Source organism: Zingiber officinale, chromosome 2B (assembly GCF_018446385.1).
Source record: "Zingiber officinale cultivar Zhangliang chromosome 2B, Zo_v1.1, whole genome shotgun sequence".
NCBI classification, from domain to species: Eukaryota; Viridiplantae; Streptophyta; class Magnoliopsida; order Zingiberales; family Zingiberaceae; genus Zingiber; species Zingiber officinale.
Window position 1 is genome coordinate 119,501,990 of NC_055989.1, and position 26,235 is coordinate 119,528,224.

Sequence of the window (26,235 nt, forward strand, 5' to 3'; positions counted from 1 at the left end):
AATATGTGATAGGATATTTTAGCAATCCCTTTGTTTGATAAGCTTGAAGTTTTCACCTCTTGATCTTTGCTGCAAAAATTAATAATATTTCCCATATTCTTCAATCTATATACATCATACATACAAATTAAAGGCAAAAATTCTGTAATTGATCATTGCTAGAAGAAAAGTTCCTCAAAATTGAAGGGAAAAAATTGTCACGAATGTGCTCAATACGTTGCCAGAATTCTCAAGCGACTATGAAATAGATCTTCACATAAAACATACCAAAGGGATCCCTCATATTAGTTTTGTTGGTTCGTTCTCTTTTGGTGCACTTGCTGTGGAAGTTTACGACAGTCCTTTGTCTTCCTGGTGCTCCAGTTGGAGGCTCTGCTATTGATGGAGTTCCATTGAATGTGTCATTCCAAAGTAGGAATCCATTAAAGCCTATGCTACATAAAAAAACTTAGACTATCTACTTCACAGTTTCGATGTTAGTATACTGCCATGCTTTGTACCTTCAGTTCAATCTCTTTAGTTGCAAAATAAAAATCATGTTTGTGCCCAACCCTTGAGCCACTACCAAGTCAGGCTGCCAAAACTTGGGTTGATCATTCATCGAGTACATCTACTAACTTATAACCATACACATAACATCCAACAAACTGAAATAAACATATAGAAGGAAGATCACGACCGCTGACCAATTAACACCACTTCATTTTCTTGCTAAACCTAAAGCCCATGGGTAGGTTTATAAAGCTAATGCATCCAACTGAACAATGCATTGGAGTGAAAACTAGTAAAACTTTGGGAGCCCTGTGAAAAGGCTAACTAATGGCTGAATTGACTTTACCCGTCTACAGACTTGCACGAGGGCAGCGTTGCATATTCAAGCAAACCATAAAATTTCCCACATTTACAAAAGAATATCACTCTATACTACTCAATCCTTTTTATCAGAACGGTTTAGATTGAGGTTGAACCATTTCTTCTTACTTGACTTCTCTTTCCCATCAGAATTTGCATTCTCTACCGGGCTATCTGATCTGTCATCCTCGGTTGGAATTTTGCTGCTGCTACTAGTAACTCCACTGGAATTGACCAAAGTTCGCACAGTTGTAAAAGAGGATTGTATAGTGTCTCTTTGTTTCAGCAACTCATCAACCTGGAGAAATATACATACATGAAACCAGTGAACTTCTGAAGAAAATGTTTTTTTTGTCAATTTATCCATGGACATTGCGAGAAGATATACAGAGAGAGGATTGGGCGAATGAAAAGCAAAAAACAAAGAATAAGTGAAGGAGGCTAGTTCTATTACAAATTGATCATGAAGTGAAGGGCTTTTGCCTTGCATCACAAACAACACTTGTGTGATACCCAGAAGCATTCACAAGATTTGGCAGTGTTAGAGCCTAGAGGGATTACAACTTAGGAAGTAACTGATTAATTATAAAACTACAATTTGTCCTCTTGATTACCTTCACCTGACTTGACTTTGAGATCAAATCCATGAGGCAAAGCAACTTCTAAAATCCATGTTCAAGCAACCAGGTGAGGCGACAAAGTAACTCTCAATTTCTACAACCAATGCACCTTGTGCATAATAATGAAAATAACTAAGATTTGGAACTTTGGAGGACATTAAGATTTATTGTCTTCATCTGAAACATGAGATTAAATCCACAAGGGAGGCAAAGTCTACGTAGCAGCTTCTAAAATCCATGTTCAAGCAACTTCACATCTCAGGCTAGCTCTGATAATTCTGTTTTCTACTCTGCGTGCACCATTGTGTAACCATACTAAGTGTGCTTTTGGTTCACATTAAGTGTATTTCTATTCCCTATAAATTCCTATAGAATGAACAATCCAATGTTTTGCTGCAAAAATAACATTGAATATTAATTCCTACAAAATTTTATTTCCCGATTTATAAGGAATAACTATTCCTTACTTTATATCATGAATAGCTATTCCTTGTGCATCTCATCCTTAACATCTTTGACTTCACTTCTTTCTTTTAAAGATAAGTCTTTAGTAACTAAGAAGTTATTTACATTCAATGCTAGGGCGTAACTTTGAGCGCACTTGAGCAAATACTAAAGTATTCTTAAATGAATATAGATGCCTAAATTCCTTTACTCCTCTTTCAGTAGTTTATTTGTTTCTAAAAATAAAACCTCAGCAATTAGACAGTCAATTAATCGATTGAATTAAAATTTTAATGTACTATAAAATGCACAACGTGCTTTGGCATGTGTTATAGTTGTCAAGATGAATTTTACTCATTTACCCCTCTTTCACATTAATTTGCCTACTTATTAATAAGATTATATCATTTAGACAGTTATACAAAATATTATTTTAACTCATTTTTCACTTCAATGAATGTCAAAATGAATTCATATAAGGTTTACTTTTATAATCTTCTTCCAATAACCTTATCTACTTTTAGAAAACAAAAAATAGCAATTAGATAAATATTAGAGTAACAAGTTACAAAAAATAACAAATATTATTTAAATTCATCTGGATGTGTGTTAAGGTGTGCCAAACCTTACTGAGTGATGAGTGTTGGGGCATTATACAATCCCCATTGGCATACTTAAGCACAGACGACACAGGAAAGATTACTCATGTAAATTTATATCAAGTTTCATTGATTTACTACAACAGTACTTTTGACCATACTATCTTGTATGCCATGAAATTTTAAACCATGCTACCACTATCTATTATTTATTAATTACAAATACATCCCAAATATAAATGACATTTACATTTATGTCCATAACAACAATCATGCACCAAAAGCCATAATAATGAAACATACCAAAAAAAAAAATGCGATCAATTTAGCAAAAACAGCAATATGCTAACATAAAGAATATATGAAGCGAGCTCCACACATAGTCAGTCAAAAAGATACATAGGCAAAAGAACCAAAAACTATTTAGGTAGAAACCAGTAGTAAAACATTATGCATTAACAAAAGATACATACAGATTGCCTTTCTTCGTTGTATTTGCTTGTCACTTCCTGAAAGCGTGCTAGTGCCTGCAAAACAAGAAGAATATCAAAGTTGATCACAAGTTACCTTTGTAGTCATGGACAAATAAAAAGAGTCCTACTTTTCTGTACTCTACTTCAAACTGGCGCAGATCGTTTCTTTTTGCTAAAATTTGAGCCTCAATCTCTTTAAGCTTCTCAGTGGTATCTTTATATGATGCAGCACAGATAGCTTCAATTGTATAGCTAGCAGATTTGAAAAAATTATCACCTGAAAGAACAATTCAGGTCAAATACCCAGAGGAAAACATATAGTAAACATGCAAATAAGAACAAAGAGCAATCCGAACCATAAACAGCAAATATGTGGGTTCCAGGTTTTAGTTCAGATACTTCACAAGGTTGAAGACCCTCCAACTTTTTGAAAAAAGCAGCCTCTGGATCTTTGGCCATTGCTAACTATTCAAAAAAGATAAAACATTCAAACGGTTTGGAATGCATCTACTGTCATTTATCATGATTAATAATGAATCATTTTCCTAGGAATGAAAGAGTTAACTCACTGCATTGACTGTTGAATCCATCCTATAAACTTGAAAATGTAGGAAGTACATTCCTACAGATGTTACCTTTCCAGTCTTTTCACTATCTTCCTGGTGATACAGAAAACTAAAATTATATAACCCTGGAGAAAAGCAATCGGTGCAGCATAAAGATAGATAGATCTATTTCAAATAAAAGTTATAACATCATCGCACTAAAGATACATAGACAATTATCTACGAGTTTTGGCCAAAACTCGAGTCCAAAATTTCAAAATATTGACATGGTCTGAACCAAGGGAGTCCTAGAAATCTTTTAGTGGTATTGGTGAGTAAGTATGACAGACATAGGCCAAATTGTTTCAAGGTTGTGAAGATTTCAAAAACCAACCTCTCAATTTAGGCTGTGAAATCTAGATCTAAGGATGGTTATGGTTTTAAGCGATTCTGAGGTGAGTTTTGGCCAAAAACTTGTTGATGGTCTTATAGTGTTCAAAATTTTTAAATTTTGACATGGCCTGAATCAGGAGTCTTAGAAACCCTTTGGTGGTGTTGGTGAGTATGACAGACCTAGACTCTTTAATGAGCTTGTGCCAAATTGTCATTTCAAAAACCCACAACTCTCAATATATGTTGTGGTGTCTAGGTTTGAGGACATAGTTACACTCAAGAGGCTCCTAGGAATGTAATGGTCCTAAATTGAAGTGATTTTAAGGTTCTTAAGTTCATCAATGAGTTTTTGGCAAAAACTCATTAATGGTCCTACAATGTTCAAAATTTTAAAATCTTGACATAGTTTGAACCAGAAGAGTTCTAAGAACCCTTTGGTGGTGTTAATGAGTAAGTATGATAGGCCTAAGTCCTTTAATGAGCTTGTTAAATTGTCTTAAGGTTGTGAAGATTTCAAAAATCCATATCTCTCAATCTAGGTTGGGGAGTCTAGGTCTGAGAGTATGGTTACACTCAGGAGGCTGTAGGAGTGTAATGGTCGTAGTTTGAAGTACTTTTAAAGTTTTGACCAAAACCTCAGAAACACTTCAAAGCAAGTTCATAGAGAGCTGTGGGCTTTTTTAAATTGGCACAACTTTGAGATATTTTGAGGGTTGTGTAATGGTCCTATCACATAATAGGACCAAAAAAAACATGTGTGCCTAGCTTGCGTGACTGAGGGGGCGCCCCACACAGTGGGGGCACCCCCTAGTCGTGCAAGCTAGGCGCCCATCATAACATGACTATATATATATATGAAAGTGTTATTATTTTATATTTAATTCTATAGGGTTCAGTCAAATCTCTAACTAGTTTTTAGTTAAAGGAATAACAGTTTTAGAATTGTTGTTGACCAATGATTATTGTGTTCTCTCTCAATCCCTAATACCTTCTTTCGATCCATGATAATCTCACTTGACCAATAGAAAGCAAGAGAAAGATGAATAAGACATTGAGTGTTGAGTCCAACGAGTGATATCAAAGTTAAATAAGTGATGCTTGATCTTGTGGTGGATATAAACCTATGGCAACATAAGCAATTTTAGAGGAAAGCAAAGCCTGTCCTTTCTATATGAGTTCCCTAAGAATGAAGTTGGGATTAAAGGGAAGGCTAGATTAGTCAAGTTTTTCAAAATCAACTAACTTTAACTAAATTTTAACTCAATTTCATTCATCTCCACTTTTTATTTGATCATATTTCAATGAGTTCCATCAAGATTCTAATATAATCCAACCAATTTCTAACTACCTTCATTGGATTTTAGTTTTTACCAAAATTCTCATTAATCTTTTGTGAAATTCTAATTTCTTAAAATAAAAATCAGCTCAGTCATTGTTGATAGTGATTCAACTCCAATGATTAGCATCAGTGGCATGGCGGCTTGTTCCTTTGTGCAACCAAGATTGGCATGATAAAATGTAAGGAAGCATGGCAATATGTAGTTAAAGCTAAACAAAATTGGGATTTGAACATATTTGATTGATTTACCTTTTGACTAAAATATTAATTTTCAATATCAAATATTTGAGTAGATATCATAGATGACTGTTCTGTCTTCAACAATGCTCCTAAATGTAAATGTCAAAAACACTATCGTTTCCATGCTGCATAGGTTATGTGGATAAATTTAATCATCTAGTCAGTTCTTCAACTAGAGCATTGGTCTCTAGTACGAGTATCTATCATAAGTGTGGATATAAGTGTCCAATATTGCTATATCTATAATTTTTTGCATGTGGAAAAGTGTCCAAAATCACTATATTTATAAATTTTTGCTTGTGATCAATAGAGATTTCAAGTGTCCACTCAAATTTGCCAATGTCATGTGCAAAGGAGTAGTGATGAGTCTGATTATCAAAGGTATTGAACTTAAGTTTCTTTGCTCGTCTCACCTCCTTTTTTCTCTCAATCCTCTATTGCTCCCTTACATCAACGAGTTAAATGAACATGTCAAGGGACATAAAGCTCAATAAAAATAGTGAAGATTTAACAAAAATCATAGATGAAAGATATAGAAATAGTAAGAGATATGAAAAATGAAAGTCAAATAGACACCAAATTATTTGAAAAAAAAATAAGATCCTCATGGATAAAATTGAATTTAGAGGATAAAAAAAAAGGTAAAACAACTCAAGGACCCATGCTATTAGAGTTTAAGATGGTTGATTTCGATATAAAGTCTACAGTAACACAAATCTAAACTTAGAATACCAAATATAGACCACATGCAGCTTCACAAAGTAAAATTACATCAAATCCTTGCATATCATCACATCTAACACTAAGTGATATTCATTTCAGATACGATAGCATAGGAATATTATCTTCTCAACAGCCAAAGGCAAAGTGTTGATATATATATATATATATATATATATATATATAGTGTTTTAGACAATGATAGTAAGGACTTCAAGTCTATGACTAATCAAAGGAATGCCTCCTTTGTCCACAGCAAATTAACTGCTACAATTCCTCCTTTCTTATAGCCAATAAAACAAGCTCAATGACTTCAGTAAGATCAATAAGCATTCGTCATTAATTCTTTCAATATTTAACATAGCAAATATATGATTGGCATATTACTTTGTTTTTATAAAAGATGCAGAAAAGAAGAAAAAAGTGAAAATCACCTGTAAAGCCAGTCCATAACCACCATTTGGTTCTTGCTCAAAGTAAAGTAACTATGTTGATAACAAAAAAACAGAAAGTTAGAGACATGGAAGCATCCAAGAAAAAAGAAGAAAAACTCTAAAAGAAATGAAGCATAAACAAATCCAAGTTATTTGTAGAATTCAATGTCCTTAGCCATCACCTTAAATTTACTTTGGGCAGCTGATGTTACTCGGATAACAACCCCTACTTGTGCTTGTTCCTCGTTGATTGTGACACTAAAAAAGTGAGCACATTGTTTATCAACCTACAACAGAAGCAACAGGAATAAGAAAAAATTTACATTCACAAGGAACAAAGTAACAAGAAAAAATTTACATTCACAAGGAACAAAGTAACAAACTAAAGTACCTTGCCATTTGATGATGTTCCAAGAGGAAGTGGTCTAACTGTGACAGTTCCATTTAGAGCTTCTTCAAGGACAGCAGCAGCAATCGTAGTTTTAATAGGAACTCCCAGCTTGCTATGAAAAGGAAATGCAAGCTTAGAGAGAGAATATTACACTGATAACCAAAAATATTTCAATATCACCTGAAAAGTGCTGCAAACATTGTATTTACAGTTCCAAGGTTGGAAAGGTCAATCTCCATATTCATGTTCTCATTATCCAAAGCCTAAACCAATGAAAGAATGCACAGGTGTCAGTGTTTTGGGGGACTAAATGTGGGTGCATTTTAAAGTTTAAACAAATTTGCCATTGGCTGCAGAACAGGTAGTCAAAAGGAAAATAGGTCAATAGGATATCAATACTAAACAAAACGAAATAGTTACAAAATCTAGATGCAAAAAGACAGATCTTATACGTCAGCCAAGAAAAATCAGACTACCTAATCAATTCCTTAAAACAATCACATCAATGTATAACTAAAACAGAATATTAAGTTCATCACCATCTGATACCGCAGGGCAAGAATTTCAAAATCACTCAGCAAGGATTTATGTCAACCATAGCTGCTTGTAAGTCCATATATTGTGGTTCAAGGTACACTATGTAAGGTAAAGCTTGGTTTGTATAAGCAAAATCCTACCTAGATGAACGTCCTAATTGAAGTTCACTGACTTCAAGACAACCATTTAGTAGAATAGGCCCACATAAGGAACCCAGCCACTCAACTATCAAAAAATTAGACACCTGAGTTTTGAATTGGAAGGAGAATAAGAAAATGAGAGAAGAGATAAACAATGGAGAGGTAGAGAAACAAAAAGATAATTAGGTTAAATTAGATAATCACTACAAAGTTCCATACATCAAGGGAACACTGTTCCTCTGCATGTGAGATGTGGATTAGATAAAGAGACATAAGGAAGAACAATAAGTTTGGAAGGGATTGCAAGGAGAAAACAGCAGAGAGGTACAGAAGATGGCAAAGAAGAAAAAGAGTTCTGCTAAGCTTATCCAAAAGTAGTTAAAGAAGAATGCAATTATATATAGAGAGAAGATAAAGATACATATAACAACAACAACAACAACCAAACCTTATCCCACTAGGTGAGGTCGGCTATATGGATCCTTTTACGCCATTGAGCTCTATCTCCAATTATACCATCATCTATATTTAAATAAAGTTTATCTTAGTTTATCGTGGCTAACCAAGTCTTTTTTGGTCTTCTTCTTCCTCGTTTGATATGCGTGTTTGTCATAGTTTCACATCGCCTAACTGGAGCATTTATTGGTAGTCTAAGTATATGCCCGTACTATCTTAAACGTATGTCTCGAAGTTTTCCCTCAATAGATGCAACTCCGACTTTTTCTCTAATGCACTCATTCCTATTTTATCCATTCTCATATGTCCACACATCCACCTTAACATCCCCATCTCTGCAACTCCATCTTCTGCTTATATGCTCGAGTCATAGCCAAACATTCAACTTCATACAACATAGTAGGTCTAATTGCGATTTTGTAGAATTTTCTTTTAAGTTTTAGAGGTACTTTACAGTCACACAAAACACCCAACGCTCTCCTCCATTTCAACCATCCTGCTTGTATTCTATGTAAGATATCTTTCTCAATCCCTCCATCATTTTACAAAAAATAATCCTAAATATCTAAACCTCTTGGTTCTGGACAACTCGTTGTCTCCTATCTTAACAATTGTCTCATTATATTTAATATTGCTAAACTTAAATTCCATATATTCTGTCTTTAGTCTACTAAGCCTAAAATCTTTACCTTCTAGTTTCCCGCCAAGTTTCTAGTTTAATATTTATTCTTTCACGTGTTTCATCTACCAAAACAATATCATCTGCAAACAACATGCACCACGGTAATATGTCTTGAATATGTGTAGTGAGTTCGTTCATAATTAATGTTAGAGCTGATCCTTGATGTAACCCTATCTTTATTGAAAATATTTCAGTTACTCCGCCTGAAGTCTTTACTCTAGTTGTTATATCCTCGTACATATCCTTAATTAGTTCAATATATGTTACACCAACATCTTTCTTTTCTAGAATTCTCCATATAATTTCTCTTGGGAGTCTATCATAAACTTTTTCTAAGTCAATAATACCATGTGCAGATCTCGTTTTTGCTCCTGATATTTTTCAATTAATTGTCTAAAAAGATGTATAGCTTATATTGTCAACCTTCCCGGCACGAACCCAAATTGATTTTCGATCACTGTGGTCACCTTCCTTAATCTTTTTTCTATTACTTTTTCCCAAAGTTTCATGGTATGACTCTTTTAATACCCCTATAGTTTACACAATTTTGTATGCCTCCCTTGTTCTTATATAAGGGAACTAGAGTATTTATTCTCCATTGATCAGACATTTTTTTTATTTTCAATATCATGTTAAATAATTTCATAAGTTATTCAATACCTTATTTTCCTAGGTACTTCCATACCTCAATCAGAATATCATCTGGTCCAACGAGTTTTTCATTGTGCATCCTATTTAAGCTTGTTCTACTTTTGAAGTTTGAACTCTACGATAAAAATTTAAATTTCTATGCTCCTTTGACCTAATTAAATTATCTAAGTTAAGTTGGTCACCTAAACCTTCATTAAAAAGTTAATAAAAATACCTCTTCCATGGCTCTTTTATTTCTCCCTCGTTTACTAGTACCCTAGTATATTTATCTTTAATATATTTTATTTGGATAAGATCTTTTGTCTTTCTTTCTCTCACTTTAGCTATTTTATAAATATCTCTTTCCCCTTCTTTTGTATCCGATTTTTTATATAATCATTCAAAAGTTTCATTCTTTGCTTCATTCACTGCTCTCTTAGCTTCTTTCTTGGCTATTGTATATTTTTTGTAGGTTTTTCTCGTTCTTACAAATATATAATTCCTTATAAGCTATTGATTTTTCCTTCACTTTCTCTTATACTTTCTCATTCCACCACCAAGATTCCTTACTTGTGCATGTCCCTTTGACTCACCGAGTACACTCTTAGCTACTATTTTCAACTTTGATACCATTTTATCCCATGTTATATTAAAATCATCGTATATTTCACCTAATGCTTGTACTCCTACTTTCTCCTTGAATAAATTTTGTTTCCCATCCTTTAACTTCCACCACTTAATTCTAGGAGTCGTATATATTTTCTTTCTATTGATATTATGCTTGACGCGTATATCCAACACTACTAACTTATGTTGGGTAGTTATGCTTTCTTGGATGACCTTGCAATCTTTATAAATTTTTCTATCTTTCTTCCTAACCATAAGAAAGTTAATTTGCGATTTATTATTCCCACTTTTGAATGTGACTAAGTGTTCTTCTTTTTTCTTAAAAAACATATTAGCTAATATAAGGTTATGTGCTATCGCAAAATCTAATATAGTTTTTCCTTTCTCATTTCTTGTTCCAAACCCATAACCCCCATATACCCTCTCATATTTCTCATTTTTACTCCGACATGCCCATTTAGATCACCTCCTATTAAAATCATTTCATTTAGCGGAATGTTTTGTAATATTTCATTCAAGTCGTCCCAAAACATTGATTTGGTAGCTTCATCTAATCCTATTTGCGATGCATATACGCTAATTATGTTCATAGTTTCTTTCATCACTATTATCTTAAGGGTTATAATTCTATCCCCTTTTCTAATTACTTCTGCAACCTCATCCTTTAACGAACTATCTACAATAATACTCACTCGATTTCTTACTTTACTCTTTCCTGTGTATCATATAACTTAAAACTCAAGTTCTCTATCAGTTTTACCTTCTTGCCTACCCATTTTATCTCTTGTATACACAAAATACTAATTCTTCTCCTAATCATCGTATCTACTACTTCCATTGATTTACCAGTGAGGGTTCCTATGTTTCATGTTCCAAATCTTAGATTATTAGTTTTCCTATCATATTTATTCTTATCCAACCTATGGTATAAGTGTGTGAGTCTGTGACTTAAGCTGTAGCCAATCCATGAGGGGGAAAAGCTAGGTTAGGTCGTTTCTTAGGTAATCTATTTTTTGAGGAACCAGTTTGAACCGATTCTCACCATAAGCATTGATAACTTTAATAAACTTCCACAACCCAGTGGGGGTAATTGTGAACTGCCCATATGGATATACATGGAACAGGCACTCAGTAACTATACATATTTGTGTTTAGTTATATCCATGTGAGAAAAGGAAAAATACATCATTGAATATTATATCTGAGGTATTGGTTCCCTAGTTCTATCTGTCATTATATTTGTAATACAGCTAAGTAATATATAAACTCTTTCAACGCTAGATGAAAGAACTAGTCCACTAACTCGATAGTCGAACCAAAATGCTTAAGACCAAGTTTATATCAGTACACATTTAAACTTTATAAACACCTCAGATTGGCTCACAATATCCATGTTAAACTAAATTGAAATGTCACAAGCTTTTCCAACTATATAATTTCCGTGAATGACACATAAGTTGGCCCAAAATGTTTAACCCCATGTGTTAGTGGTAATTTAATAACTATGACTTCCCATGTGGGATAAAACTAGGGTGTTATATGCTTGCAATTTTAATAAGAGACTTAAAACTACTTAAACACTGCATTAGTGCTGAAATCATTAGGGCCATTACTGAAAAGATAATTACCTCAAAACCAGCAGAATCATAGTGTCTTCTTTTCTCTGGATCTGATAGGATACTATAAGAATATGCAACTTCCTTGAAAAGTTCTGATGCTTCAGGATTGCTTGTGTTTTTATCAGGATGATACCTATATGTATAAGAAATTAAAACTTAGTACAATCTAAGTAGATAAAGGTATGCAATTGCTAATCACTATGACTACATCATATACTGGTATTGCAGACTAGGCAAGAAACTAAAATAGTATCAACAAAGAACATAGATAGGTAAGCTATGAGGCAAGAAATACATTAATGCAAACTAGGAATTTAAATTGTTTAATTTTTAAAGATTTTAGATTTTGTCAAAGATTATTTTTGATTAATTATCTTGATTAAGAGGATAAGTTATTTAAGGTAGTCTCTAAATTGGGCAATTGTCTTATCAGGAGTTATTATGAGTGTAGGATAATTTCATAAATTTAGTTTTTGTTTTTATAGTTTGTGAGTTGATTTATTTAAAATCTAGTTTGAATGGGTCTTTTAGGAATATGATTATTACTTTTTTTAAAAATTATTTTAGTTTATTTTCAATTTTATATGGGTTAGTCTTTAAAAATGACCTCAATCCTAATTCCTCTGCATACAACCCCTGCTTCCTCCTATGAAGCAGAATTTATTTGTTTGTTCATCTCATCTCCCTCACAACCAAATCACCCCCTGCCTCCTCCTTGACGCCTCCTCCTTTGAGAAGACTTTTTTCTTTCCCTGTCATGCTCCATCTCCTGGACAAGTCCGAAAGGTGCAGTAGTTTTTTTTTTTTGGGCATCTGCAGCGACTCCAGACAACCAACTCTCCTCAACAGGCTCGATGTCTTCTTTCACTAACAAGAACCACCTGCAACAATGTTATCTTACACACCTATACTAATTCCATGTTGGCCTAAAGTAGCATTGAGTTGCACCAAAACTTCCCTACCCACCTACGGCAGTGTCATGTGCACCCCTAGAGTTTTAATTACATCTCAGCCATAAGGTGCCAAATTGGGAAATTAGTTCCTCAGGTTCGACCATCTTATTTAACAATTTAGCAATATAACTTGAATTAAAAAAAAAAGTGGAACCGCCACATCAACGACCCCCCTAGAGCCGGTCCCACGGATATGGAGGGAGGTAAATGCAGGTAACTTGAATTAAGTATGTATTTCATGTTGATGTTTCAATTGTGCAAGTTTAGTCATTCTAGATGATCTTGCTCTTGAAACAAGTAGCTCAAATAATGTGAGATTGGACTTGAGAGCAGATAGCTCAAATCAAGTGGTTTGGAGCTTGAGGGCAGGTAGCCCAAATCAAGGAAGAGCTAGAAGACCTCAAGGACCAGCAGCCCAAATCGAGGAGATGCTCAAACAATTCAAGAGTGGGTAGCCTAAATCAAGAAGGAGCTTGAAGGCCTCGAGCACAAGTAGTCTAGATAAAAAAAACACTCAGACGATTTAATAGGTAACTCAAATCGATGAGGTGATAAGACAACTTGAGGGTGAGTAGCCTGGATTGAGAAGTTAAAGACTTGAAGACTATGTATTGTGATTATGGTGTTGCAATATTGGGTTTTTTTGTTGGTATGTCAAACATAGGGATGTGTGATTGACTGTATAGTAGATGAGCTACTTAAGGTTTCGTTGTTAAAGCACTTCAACTATGAGAAGTGCGCAAGTCATGTATGTCAACTTATTTAAGCCCCTAAACTTACAACAACTTGTAAATGAAGAGGTTTTCCTATAGCCTAGTTGAATGGAAGAAGGGTTTTCAAGTTGATTGAAAGCAGGCTAATCAACTAGTAAGAGTTTGCAGTCGAATGAATGAGCTTACTCAACTAGAAAATTATCTGTTGACTACTAAAAACCCTTAATCAACTAAAAAAGTGTCTAAAGAGTGAATGTGGGGCCAAAGGTTTAATAGCTCATGAACATTTGAACATTAAGAACACATGAAAAGCCAATACTTTTGTGCTTATTATGATCAAGTGCTCAAATAAATCCAAGAGCATAGAGCAAGATTAAAGTCTTCATAATTCCCCTCTTCTTTTCTTCCATTCTTATGTTTAAAGAGAGGGTTGTTCACCTATTCTTATGTGAGGCGTATTTTGAGTGGATTGGGGATCGTGCACCCTAACCATGTATGTATATGTGCATACACATGATGCATTTCGTTACAAGTAGATTGCAGGTCGTTGCATCCTTCTAGGGTGGGTTGCGGGTTGCTCACCCTTATCTGACAATTATATATGATGTGTTTTTCATATCAAGTGGATTGTGGATTGTTAACCTTTGTTTATATGACACATCCTTGATGGGTGAATTGCAAGACGATCACCCATTTAATAAATTATGTTGAATTTTTAGAAAAAATAAGACTATAATGTGTGTAATATTGAAAAAGAGAAAATAAGAAGAACTAATGAAATTAAATAAGAAGTGAATAAAAGACAAATAATAAGAAAGAGTAATAATCAAATTGTGCTCAAGAATATGAAAACATAAACTATCAATTATGTTATTGCCCTCTTTGATTTTGTTTTTATGCACTTCTTTTCTTTCTCCACTTTGCACTATGTGCTCACTCTCTTTTTCCCTTTGACCTCTAGATTTGCAAACTTAGGTGATTTTTGAGGTTTCGTCAATATGACGGATGGTTGCTCAAAGCTGCTCAACAATAATATTGGAGACAAGTCGGTTAAATTTATTTCTTTTATTGCATAGATTATTACTTTATGCATTTTGGTATTTTGATACTTTAATGTTTTCATTTCATTGTTAGCATGAGATTAGCTTGTCAGTCATGATATGGGTACAGCAGGGTCATTGTATTAAGACAAACATCATGTCAACTTTCTACATCATTTAATAAATTATTGTGTATTCATGTTTGTAGATGCACCCTTAGGGGTATTATTTGTAGTTTTCGATCTAGTGATGAATATTGTCCGAGTAGGGAGGCTATCTCTCATATAGGGATGGAAGCCTTCGGGTCATGATAGTCCCACTTTGAACATACATTAAAGGGGTACCTATATTCTGAAATCCCCTTGTCCCACGTTATTATAGCAGCTTTAGCGAAATTTGCTCTTCGACATGAAGCAATTGGATCTGCTTTGACCAAAGTTGTTTTAAGCAATTTTGGTCAACTGCTCTGTTTTGTAGCAATAAAACTACTTGAATAATATTTATTAGCTTTTACCGAGTTGGACCAATTTGACCAAATTAGAGCAGTTTTAACCGTTATTTAAGCAATTTTGACCAATGTTAATACAATTTTGGGTTTTGATTATAATTACTTAGTAATTTTGAGCATGTTAGAGCAACTTTGGCCGAAGCTATTGCAATATAGTTGTATCAAGAGTATTTTCGGAATAGGGGTGCCTTTTGATATTTTAAAGTAGGACACTCTTTTGATGATAATGATAACAATGGGTTCCCTTTTGATTTTCTATCAATTATCTTCTTACTCAAGAACATGAATTGGCTGAAGCTATTGCAATATAGTTGAATCAAGAGTATTTTTTGAATAGGGGGGGGGTGCCCTTTTGATGTTTTAAAGTGGGGCAGTCTTTTGATGATAATGATAACAAGGGTCTCCCTTTTGATTTTCTGTCAATAATCTTCTTATTCAAGAACTTGAATTGTCTCAAAATTGTTATAAGAACATTCTTGTCCAAATTATTTAGTCATGTTATGAGAAAACATAATTTTAATGTATGCTTATTTTACTTAACAACCTATTTAATCATCGATTCAGTTGACATAAAACTCTTACTAGCTACATTCAAACCTCTATGTTTGCATGGACATAATGTTGTAGGTCATGTGTATGCACTTTTTGGTGTAAATGGATTTATCCTCGGCATTCTCATTTCCCCAACTGATGACTATTATAGCAATACAGACATCATCTTAGCTCATAATAAATCAAGATGTTTTCCTATTCATTGAAAGTGAAGACCAAAAAGAAAGAAAATAAAATCGGAATATAATTCTTAAATAACTAAAAGCAGAAAGAAAATATAAGATCAAGTTTAGTAATAAAAAATTTCTATTTTCGGTTTGTAGTTTCTAGAAAATAAAATAAATCTATTAAAAATTGAAAGGAGAAAAAAAATCACCTCTAACAAATGTAAATGTGTCAAAAATGTTAAGTTCTAAGTATTTACTTTATTTACCTTTTTAATTTTTAAATTCTTTCTAAGAAGCAAAAAAGTGTTTAGCAAATCTTTTGAACCAAATAAGGCTCCTCAATCATTGGAAGAAACAATAACCAAACAAAGAGAATAAAAAAAACGCATGTTAAACAATTGCAATTGTTCGGTTTTAATTCTTCAAGAACTAGGAGAAAGAAAAAATAGCAACTTCTTAATCATTGGAAGGAACAATAACCAAAGAAAGATGATGAAAAAAAAACATGTTATGCAATTGCAATTGTTCCTTATGCTTAGAAACAACAAATAAAGCTTACAATTAAATTCTCCTTGGCTGGGGAAATAATGCAACCTAGGAATTTAATTTTAAAATTTTTGTTTAAGGTTGTTTTAAAATAGATAATTATCTTATTAAGATCCTAGAATAAATTGTTAGAACTTTGATTTCATTATGTTTCTTTCCTAATTTGCAATTTAGATTACTTCTTGATTTGATTGAGTGAGGATTATTTATTTTCTTGATTATTTTTAGTTCATTTCCATATTTTAAGATTGGAATCTTTAAAAGAGACTCTAATCCCCAAGTTAAAAAAATCATTTTTGCATAATAAAATTTCTCTTCGTGAGTCTTAATTCTATGAGATCATTTATTTCCTATTGTGGGATTGTTTATTTGTTGATTGTGTTATATCGTGGTATTAGATCTCTCCCTGTGAGTGTTGATCCACTTCCATACTACTCACAAGTTAAGAGTTTCTTAAAACGTGTGTAAGATAGACCAAAGGAAAAAAATTATAGACATGAAAGAGGATTGTTATTGGTTGCTATTGGAGTACAATAATTGTTTGCAAATACCATACTACTGGATGCAAGTAAACAAGGGCATCCATCTACCAACATGTTACTACTATAGTGATCTTAGTTTTAGTTATCGTGATCATTTAAGTAACTTGAGTCATTCCATAACCATAACAGATTTGAAGTTTTCTACAATACAACCACATCAATGTCCAAAAGTCACTTCACCAAACAAAACCAATGGATTTCAAAGAATATTTTCTTAATAATGTTATTTTACTAAGATTTTTCTTCCTATAGAAATCTCCATGTGTGCATAGATTATGAAATGTCACAGGACATTAGTTGAATCAGACTTTGAAAGCAGCTGAGAAAAACAAAACTTGTGATACCTATCACCAAGCAAGAACAAACTTGTTATTTGATTATAGTGCAACTAGATCTAAGGGATGAAAAACATCCTTTTTCCCTTGCTTATTTATTTAATCTTGAGCTAGAACAATACTTCATGCACAAAAATTCCCACGCAATTGCAATTATTCTCCTACTAAAAAACAACACAAAACCTGTTGTAAAGGAATGCCTTGAAGGATGAGAAAGGTAAGGGGAAAAGATTCATACTTGAGTGCAAGCTTTCTATACGCAGATTTGATCTCCTGGTCAGATGAATCTCTCGAGACACACAGCACCTCATAGGGATCTCGGCGGACAGCGGGAGCCGAAGGGCCTTCCAACTTCCCCGAGGCCATCTTCCCCGGCCAGTCCTCCTTAAATTTCAACCTATCTCCAACGCTCACTCCCGTCGCTGCCAATTGGTCACCCTTAAGCTAAATCACCATAATCCAAGAGGGTCCAAACTGGGTCTACGATATTCCAACTCCCCGATCTTATAAGAACAGATTTTACACCAAAATCCTCCAATGTTAATCGGATGCCAAAATCCCTTCTTCATCAGGTTAATCTACCGATCGATCGATCGGTCTCAGGGATTCATGGGATCGAAGAGCTCGAAGCCGGTGGCGTCCGATGTGGAATCCCAGGAGACCAGAGACGAAGCAATGGAAAATGGAAAATGGAAAATGAGAATTTTCAGTACGCATCTTCTCCCAGTACCCGCATTATGTCGAGGGTCCCACCGGTAACCCGAGAGCGGTATACGCAGATGGCAAGAGAAGAATCGCGCGTCCGTTGAAGGGCAGGTGGGTCACGTGCTACACCTAATCTGGCGAGTTACGTGAGAGTAAATTCAAGCCCCCGGACTTAGACCCAACCCCTGGCCAGGTTCGCCCCGGACCCAGCCTGGTCCATAACTAGTTCAACAGGTAGCCCATTGACCTGGTTTGCCAGGCCAAACCGTAATGTCAAATTGGTTCCGGTTCCATAAGTTAAAATTGACTGATGTTAACCATCGGTTTGACCTGCCTGTTTATCAATTTTTTTTTTTTCTCGTTGGAACTAATAGTTCCTAGTCGTTAGAATCGTTGGTTGCTAGCTGTTGAGGGAGGGGTGAGGATTTTTTTTAGATATTTTTTCAACGGTTAAGATCATTCGCTTATTTTTTAATTAATGACTATAATTTAGTGTCTATTATTATTCAAACTCTATAAATATAGAGAGTTTATTTCATTATTTTCACACACATCTTCTCTACTCTTGATCTCAATTTCGTATTATCTATATGTTTTCTTCTTCATTACTATGTACTTTCTTTTCTAATTTTCAATTACGATGGAAAGAGGTCGTGGAGGTACATCATCTCGAGCTCAGAAGGGAAAGGAAATAGTGAATTCGCGCGAGGACCCAACATTCAATTCACCAATAATGAGATCGAGCACCTTCCAAATCTGACACCTGAAACAAAGGAAATATCAATACAATCTAATGTTAAAAAAAATTCCTCCTTTAAAGTATTCTATTTTCACTAAACATTTTGAGAATGTCACTCGGAGCATTGCATGCAAAATGTAAGCACTACAATGTTTCCTATAAATTATAAGTCGGCGGTGGTTATGGATCATTGAAACAACATGTAGAAATGAAGCATCTGATAGAATATATATTCGGTCATTCTCAAACACAATTATCTAGATTTTCTTCAACTATCTGTAGTACCGATTCAGATTTATTTTTATATTCGGATAATAAATTAAGAGAACCATTAGATAAATTTATTTTCGTAGAACATCTTTTTTTTTTTTAATTTTCGATCTAAATGCACATTTGAAGATTTTTGTAAAGAATCTCTTAATCCATGTGCTAAACATGTTCTTAGAACTACACTTACTCGTACAATTAAAAAATTAGTAAAATAAGGAAAAAATAATTTAATTGATGAATTTAGTAAATTAGATAATAAAGTTTCTTTATTTTATGATATTTGGAGTGATCATTGGCAAATACATTCGTATATGGGTGTGACTTGCTATTAGATCGATAACTCTTGGAACCTCTAAAAAAAGGATTGTTAGCTTATAGAGTTTTTGATGAATCACATAATGCTCATAACATATTAGTGGTTTATTTTTTCATATTCGTTGTGTATGTTATGTTTTAAATTTATGTGTTCAAAATAGATTAAAAATTTTAAAAAATTATATTAAACCAATTAGAATTGTAATTTCTTATTTATGGTCGCATCTATCTATAATTAAATAATGAGGTAGGTTTTGTAATTAAACAATGAGGGGAGGTTTTGTAAAATTAATAGAATGATACCTAAAAAATTTCCACTACCAACATTTTGGAATTCAACATATGATTCATTTTAATATAAATAATTATTATATCCATTTTTTTAACAAAATTCTAATACTAATATATATTTAATTTCACAACAATAGAATATTTATAGTAGTATTTGTGAAAATTTAAAAATATTTAATGATGCAACCTAACAACTTTCCGGTGTTTATTATCTCACTATTCAATTAGTTTAGATTTTTTTTAATATAGTATTAGTTTTAAATAAACATATTAATAATGATTTTTTATCTTCTTCCATATTAGCTATGAAAACTAAATGGTAAAAATATTTTTATTTTATTCCTGAAATTTATTTAATTGTATTTTCTTTAGATCCTAAATTTAAATTAGAAGTTTTACAATAAATGTTAATTTTATATTATGACACTTTAATTGAATTAAAGATTCTTTTTCTTCTGATTCAATTAATATTATATATAATGTTAGAATTTATTTATATAATATTTATAATCAATATTATACAAAATATAGAAAAAACTAATATTTCTAAAATACAACAAATTATTAGTAGTAATTTAAAACTTACAAAAGTACAACTTTTATTAAAAGAATGGACAAAATGTCCACGAGGATCCTCAAGTTTCACACAGGAACTTCAGAATTATTTTACGATTTCTTTTGATTTTAATTAAGCAGATAATGAAAATTTTGATATCTTAAAATGGTAGTCACAGAAGACTCAAAGCTTTCCCTCCAGTCTCAACTGTTGCTGTGGAGCAGATATTCAGTATCGACGGCAACATATTAGATGAACAGTGATTAACTTTGTCTTCCAACTCATTGGAAGCCCAAGTATTACTCGACGATTGGACCAGAGTCGTGAAAAGAATACAAGGAATGCAACTTTCAGATAATGAAATTGAAGATTTTGATACTAAAGGAATGAATACAACAAGAATGGGAAATAGAAGTGAGTGATAATGCCACTTTCAAATATTAAAAGGTAAAAATGTAAAAGAACTATGTGAGCTTTGATTCCCCTATACCCTAAGGGGATACTTAGGTAACTTAAATGAGTGCAAGTCCTTTTTTTAAAATAATTTTAAAATTTAAAACTTTTAATATAATATTTTGAACTGTGACGAACCGTGAACAACGGTTCTTAATTGTGAATTGTAATCGTCTTAGGCGGTTAAAGTTAAGGGTCGACTTACTTTAAACAGTCAAACCAGTAGTTCCGAACGAACCGATGGTTCTGAAAGGTCAAACCGTGGTCAAGTCTACCCAGACTAGGATAAGCACATAGACATTCGTGGTTCAATCTTAAGCTACGATATATTTATAGGAATTTTTCTCAAAATAAGATACACATATATGAGATGTTGAATTTCTAAGTCATCGATTATGAATACTTCTAGATTTATCCTAGTGACTAATAAAATTTTTTTATAGGACCAGACAAATTTTCTCATTCGATTCGATGTTACCAATTCATTATTTTTTAAAGGGTAAATTCAAACTTCTAAAAATAATATTTTTAAATATAAATAATGCAGTTATTTTTACGGTGAAAGTAATAAATTATAAACTAATTATTGCATCCTTCGTTAATTTATTTGGCGCTCCCTTGCAAAGAAAGTATTCAAAATACTCCTAGCTAGGATGTGTTTGGTTTATAGTTATCTTACCTGATGTGTTATATAATTACTTAATATAAAAATACAATCTAATATTATTTGTTCAATTTTAGGTAATATAATAAAATTTTATTAATTTATTTAAAAATTTTAGTATATAACTTAGTATATGTAATTGTATCGACGAATCAACTAATAAAACAAAATAAAAATATCTATATATATAATTATAATATTATTTTTATTATTATCATTGATATGAGTTAGGATAGGTGAACCTTTTGCAGGAGAAAGAAAGGGGATAATAAGGACAAGGAAGGCTGAAACAAGCGAGATGAGGGGCCGCCTGGAAAAGGTTTGACCAAGTAAGGTGGGTCGCTACACGTATGACAGATAAAGATTGGTCGAAAGTAATAAACCGACCAAGCATATAAGTTCGACAAACAAAGGTCAACCGAAAGAGGGTTGACCGAGCGAGAAGGCTTATATATGCCGACCGATTAACTTCGGCCGATAAGGCATGATCGGCTGAGCTCCATGGATCGGTCGAGCACAGTGGATCTGCGGAGCATATAAGACCGGCAGGCGGGGCCCGACCAAATATAAAAGACCGACCGAGTATGAATGGTCGGTCGAGCATAAAGGATCAACCCAGTGTAAAGAAAGTTTAACCTTAGGCGGTCCGAGGCATGGTAGGGTCACTCGGGCATATAAGTTTGATAAGCAAAGACCGATCGAACACGAGTTCTCGGTCGGGCATAAATAACTGACCGAGCATATAGAGTCGACCGAGCGTAGAAGTTCTTAACCTTGCGCACAACAGACAAGGATCAGATGAACATAATGGACCGACCGAGCATATGAGTTCGATAGGCAAAGACTGGCCGAGTGTAAGAGACCGATCGAAAGTAGAAGCACTTAGCATTAAGCTGTCCTGAAGGCCTATATATGCCCGACTGGTTAGTCTCGGTCGATAAGGTAGGACCGGCCGGATTCAGTGACGGATCCAGACAAATATTTAGAGGGGTGCTCAAAGGCGGCGTCACTAGCATGAGACGTCGACGAAGTGAAGAGGCGACAAGGATGAGTGTAATGATTTGAGGAGACCAGAGAGGGGGAAACAATGAGATCTCTTAGTGCGATTAGGGTTTTTAGTTTGAAAAAGAAAGGGTTGATTTAGAAAAAAAAAGGATTGGGAACGAGAAAGAAACAAAATGAAATCTGCTTAGAAATGATTCGGCAATGAGAAAGGAAAGTAAAAGGTGTTTTTTTACACTTTTGTAAAAAAAAGTCCAATAAATTTAAGAAATTATAATTATGCCTTTTATTTTTTAATCATGATTATATATTTATTTTTTATTTTTTTGTCAGAAGCAAGGGGGTGCTTCCGCACCCCCTCGCGCCCCTGCCTCCGCCAATGGCCGGACTTAATAGACCGATCAAGCACAGTGACATTTAGTAGCATACGATCGACCGAAGGAATGGCTAGTGGGCAATGGTGCTTTTATACACCCGACTAGTTAATCTCGGTCGATAAGGTGTGACCGACCGGGCTTAATAGACCGGCCGAGTATGAGAAGTAGATCGAACGTAAAGGTCTTTAACCTTGCACGATTTTTGGCATATTTATAATAGTAAAGTCCTAGTCGGGGTATAAATAACTGATCGAGTATAGAATGCCGACCGAGGCTAGTACAAATAGAAGATATTCCTCATATATACAGAATGAGCTTATGTGACTAACCAAGTGTATGTAACAGGTGAATCATAATAATATGTGATCATATGACAACTTAATTAATTTGACGACAAATAGCTTATAGAAGTCTCCATAGGTATGCTAAACGACTAAGAAGATACATCTGGGGTAAGAAAAAGATTCCTTAAATTATTATTGCAGTTCTGGCTTACGTTATCTCTTAACAAACTTTAACAAACCGGGGTCCACCTCATGACTGTGGAGGTTAGGTGATGTGGAATAAAAAGGAGAATCCTCTCCACTGACCAGGTACACAAACATACGCATTGCATTAGAATCAAACCCTAATTTTCATCTTCTTCCACACTACATCTTCGTCTCGCCGGAGACTAACTTGAGCGTTAGAGGGCCTAGCCAGGGATTCCCATCCCGGTCTTAGGTCACTAACGCTTTGTCGGTTGGTCTCATTGTGTGCAGGAAGACGAGATCATCTATTGGATTGCCGAGCTTTGGCCGATTCAAGGAGTCACCTCGCCGGAATTCCTTTTTGCGAGGTATTATTCATAGATCAGCTTTGGTTTTCTCGGGTCTATCGTTCCGCATTTAGGCGCTTGTGAGGTTCGTAGTGGTTTTCTCAGATCCTCCCCTGTTCGTCGGCATCAGAGTCATTATTCGCCACCGCTCATCGTCGCTCAGTGCTTCATCTCGCAAGCTCTCAGACAGGATCAATCATTATTATTAATTATGATATATATAGATAAATAAATTTAGATAATATTTTAGAATCTTTTTATTATTTTAGAAATTTTTTGAGATAATTTTGTTGGGCTTTAGACTAGAGCTATTTAATTTATTTTAACTATAACTAGGAATTAATTGATTCAATTAATTGAAATTTTAATTATTTTTTTTTAAAAAAATCTAATTTAAGAAATACAGTGCAATCTTCTCTCCAGCTACAGAATCGCCACCCGGAGAATCGCCACATGTCGAGTCGCTACTACCTTCGGCCCGACGAGTCACCTACCACCTCCAATCTGACGAGCTGCTTACCACCTCTGGCCCGATGAGCCTCCGGCGAGCCACTACCACCTCTGGTGAGCCGCTACCACCTCCGGTGACTATGTTCGATGGGCGGCGTGTGTGAGCTTCTCGCTAGAACAATAGCGATGGGCACAACTTGTCGAACATACTGTTCATGGGACCGGTGAGTCGCCTGCTGCCACATATGACCTCGGAGAGTCTTTTGTGCGGCCCCAACGAATTCTCCAGCCTCGATGAGTCTTTCGCACGAAAGAACGACTGTGTTGGATTCTCGATAACCTCAAAATCAAGAAAAACCTAAAAAATCAGAGGTAATCTGATTCCGAGTTGAATTCCCAAATTGATGATGTTTGTTAATGTTGCTAGGCATGTATGATTACTTAGGACTAGTTGATTCCCTAAACCAAACATAATTATCATTGATAATATTAGATGGATAATCAAAATTATCAAGGATGACCCAACCAAACAACCCCGTAATGCATCTAAACCATAGTCGATTGATTTACCTAGTTTAAGATTTTAGTGTTTTCTTTAACTCTAGGTCAGCTACCACATTCAGCTTACTTGTAAATATCACAAGCCGACAATTCATCTTCCTTCTGCTTCAACTCTCGCAACTACTTAGTTTTCCTTCTCTAGATGACCAGCATTCTTAGATCTGCTTTTCACTGGAGAGAAAAATTTCCTATAGTATGTCACAGGTGAGACTTGAACCTTAGATCTCTTGATTATCTATTAAAAGGTCTAACCATTGCACCATTACCCTTGGGGAGACTAGTTCTACTTTGTAGCAAGCAGAAAATGGTGCATAGAATCTATTTAATGCCTACATGTTTAACTATTTGACTTGTTTACTTATACATTTCATGTAATATACCAAAAATATAGCTAAGGATTTAAAATAATTAAAAGTTGATATAATTAAATTATTTTAAGTAAAATAAATATATTTTAGTGAATAATATATCAGGAAATAATATTTAGTGAATAAATATAATTAGATTAATGCAATAATCTATAACGAGGACTATGAGAAGAAAAGTGTAACCAATTTAAAGCTTTCTAATCACAAAACATTCCAAGTCAATTTGAGAACAACCCAAAAGCTTTAAGAAAATTATCTCAAGCGCAGAAAATATCCAAGTGATCACTGAAGATCCGAAAACATCTAAAACAAATAAGGAGTGTATCTCTTCTACAGATTGTTCACATGAGTCCTAATCAGGAAACATTTTTAAAAACTTAACTGCAGAAGGAAGACGATGGAATTGGGAAAACTGCTGATCAGTATCAGAGAAAGGTACTAATTCTTCCTTGCCACTGGCTGGAGATAATCCGATCTCCTTCAAACCTTCAGTTGTGTCTCTCCTCTGATTTGAATCGCTGCGGCAATCACCTTCACCCCCCTAAACCATATCCCCATTCCTGTGCTTCGTCTCCCTCTTTTATCCCCTATTTGAGGGTGATAAGTAGTTCAGATCTCATCTGAACGACTAGAATCAAATGTGGTATCAATGGCTCAGATGAAGTTCGATTCAAAATGGACAACTAAAGTTAATTCGAGCTATTCCTTCCAATCCATCCCAATTCGATCAAACCACACTTTATTCTCCACTGCAATCCCTTGCAAGAGAATGAAACTAGATGAATTAAGTACAAATCCTCAATTATCTCTAACATTCAATTATAATACATGCTCAATTTCAATTCAGAAAAATATGTTTCCAACCTATAAATTGGTTATGAACTAACATCAAATCAAAAGCTTAACACTCAAACATGTTGTCAAATTAATCATTTATCAATTCCCCTACACTTAATTTTTTTTTGCGTCTCAAACCAGGACAACAGAAACAAATCACTTTCCATAAAGAGATTCCTCATAATTCATTGATGCTGTAAAGGATGGTTGATTAAGATCATTGAATTCACAAAGATCATTGCATTCATGAATCCAGGTATTTTATAAGTCAATGAGTATTATTGCATGGATCACTTGAATGGGCTGAGTATGAAAAGAATTGCACTGACTAAGTATCCCTAATCTACTCTCACATTCAATGCACATGAATTCTGGAGCTTCTCTCATTGTTACTTACACACTTCACTACCATAAGCTTGCCCTATTTCTAAATTCTCCACCACTGTATTTTGATGGCACAACATTAATCAGAAAAGTTTATTGAGCTCTGGAATATAATCAAAGATAAACTAAATGGATTGGTTTGCTTTATTAGTAAAGGAACAGAACAATGAGAAAATGGATGTTTTGGTAAAATGACTTGATGAGTCAACAGAAATCACTACCAATATCTCCCTGAATGTCCATAAAACTAATCTTCGGAAATAACTCTTTTAGGCTAGTAACCAAAAGTTCTTCAATGATTGGTCCATCTATGAAATGTACTTAACAGCTGAAATTGATACTATTATAA

At 34.1% G+C, this 26,235-nt stretch overlaps 1 protein-coding gene across 1 annotated transcript; it reads right to left on the reverse strand.

Moving 5' to 3' along the window:
* Positions 1-630: 630 nt before the first annotated feature.
* LOC122046940 (chaperone protein dnaJ 15-like) lies at positions 631-17,817 on the reverse strand. Its single transcript, XM_042607899.1, has 11 exons — positions 17,336-17,817; positions 11,751-11,874; positions 7,231-7,313; positions 7,051-7,162; positions 6,842-6,946; positions 6,660-6,710; positions 3,558-3,647; positions 3,345-3,453; positions 3,117-3,265; positions 2,989-3,042; positions 631-1,150 (listed from the first exon to the last, which is right to left on the reverse strand). The coding sequence occupies exons 1-11, from the start codon at positions 17,461-17,463 to the stop codon at positions 929-931; spliced, it is 1,227 nt and encodes a 408-aa protein (XP_042463833.1). The 5' UTR covers positions 17,464-17,817; the 3' UTR covers positions 631-928.
* Positions 17,818-26,235: the final 8,418 nt, after the last annotated feature.

Excerpts from the sequence above, each read along its gene's own strand:
- LOC122046940 (XM_042607899.1), bottom strand. The coding sequence starts at position 17,463 with ATGGCCTCGGGGAAGTTGGAAGGCCCTTCGGCTCCCGCTGTCCGCCGA. Across the intron at positions 3,648-6,659 it reads GTTATGGACTGGCTTTACAG|GAAGATAGTGAAAAGACTGG; the intron begins GTGATTTTCACT and ends CTGTATCACCAG. Across the intron at positions 3,454-3,557 it reads TGGATTCAACAGTCAATGCA|TTAGCAATGGCCAAAGATCC; the intron begins GTGAGTTAACTC and ends TTTTTTGAATAG.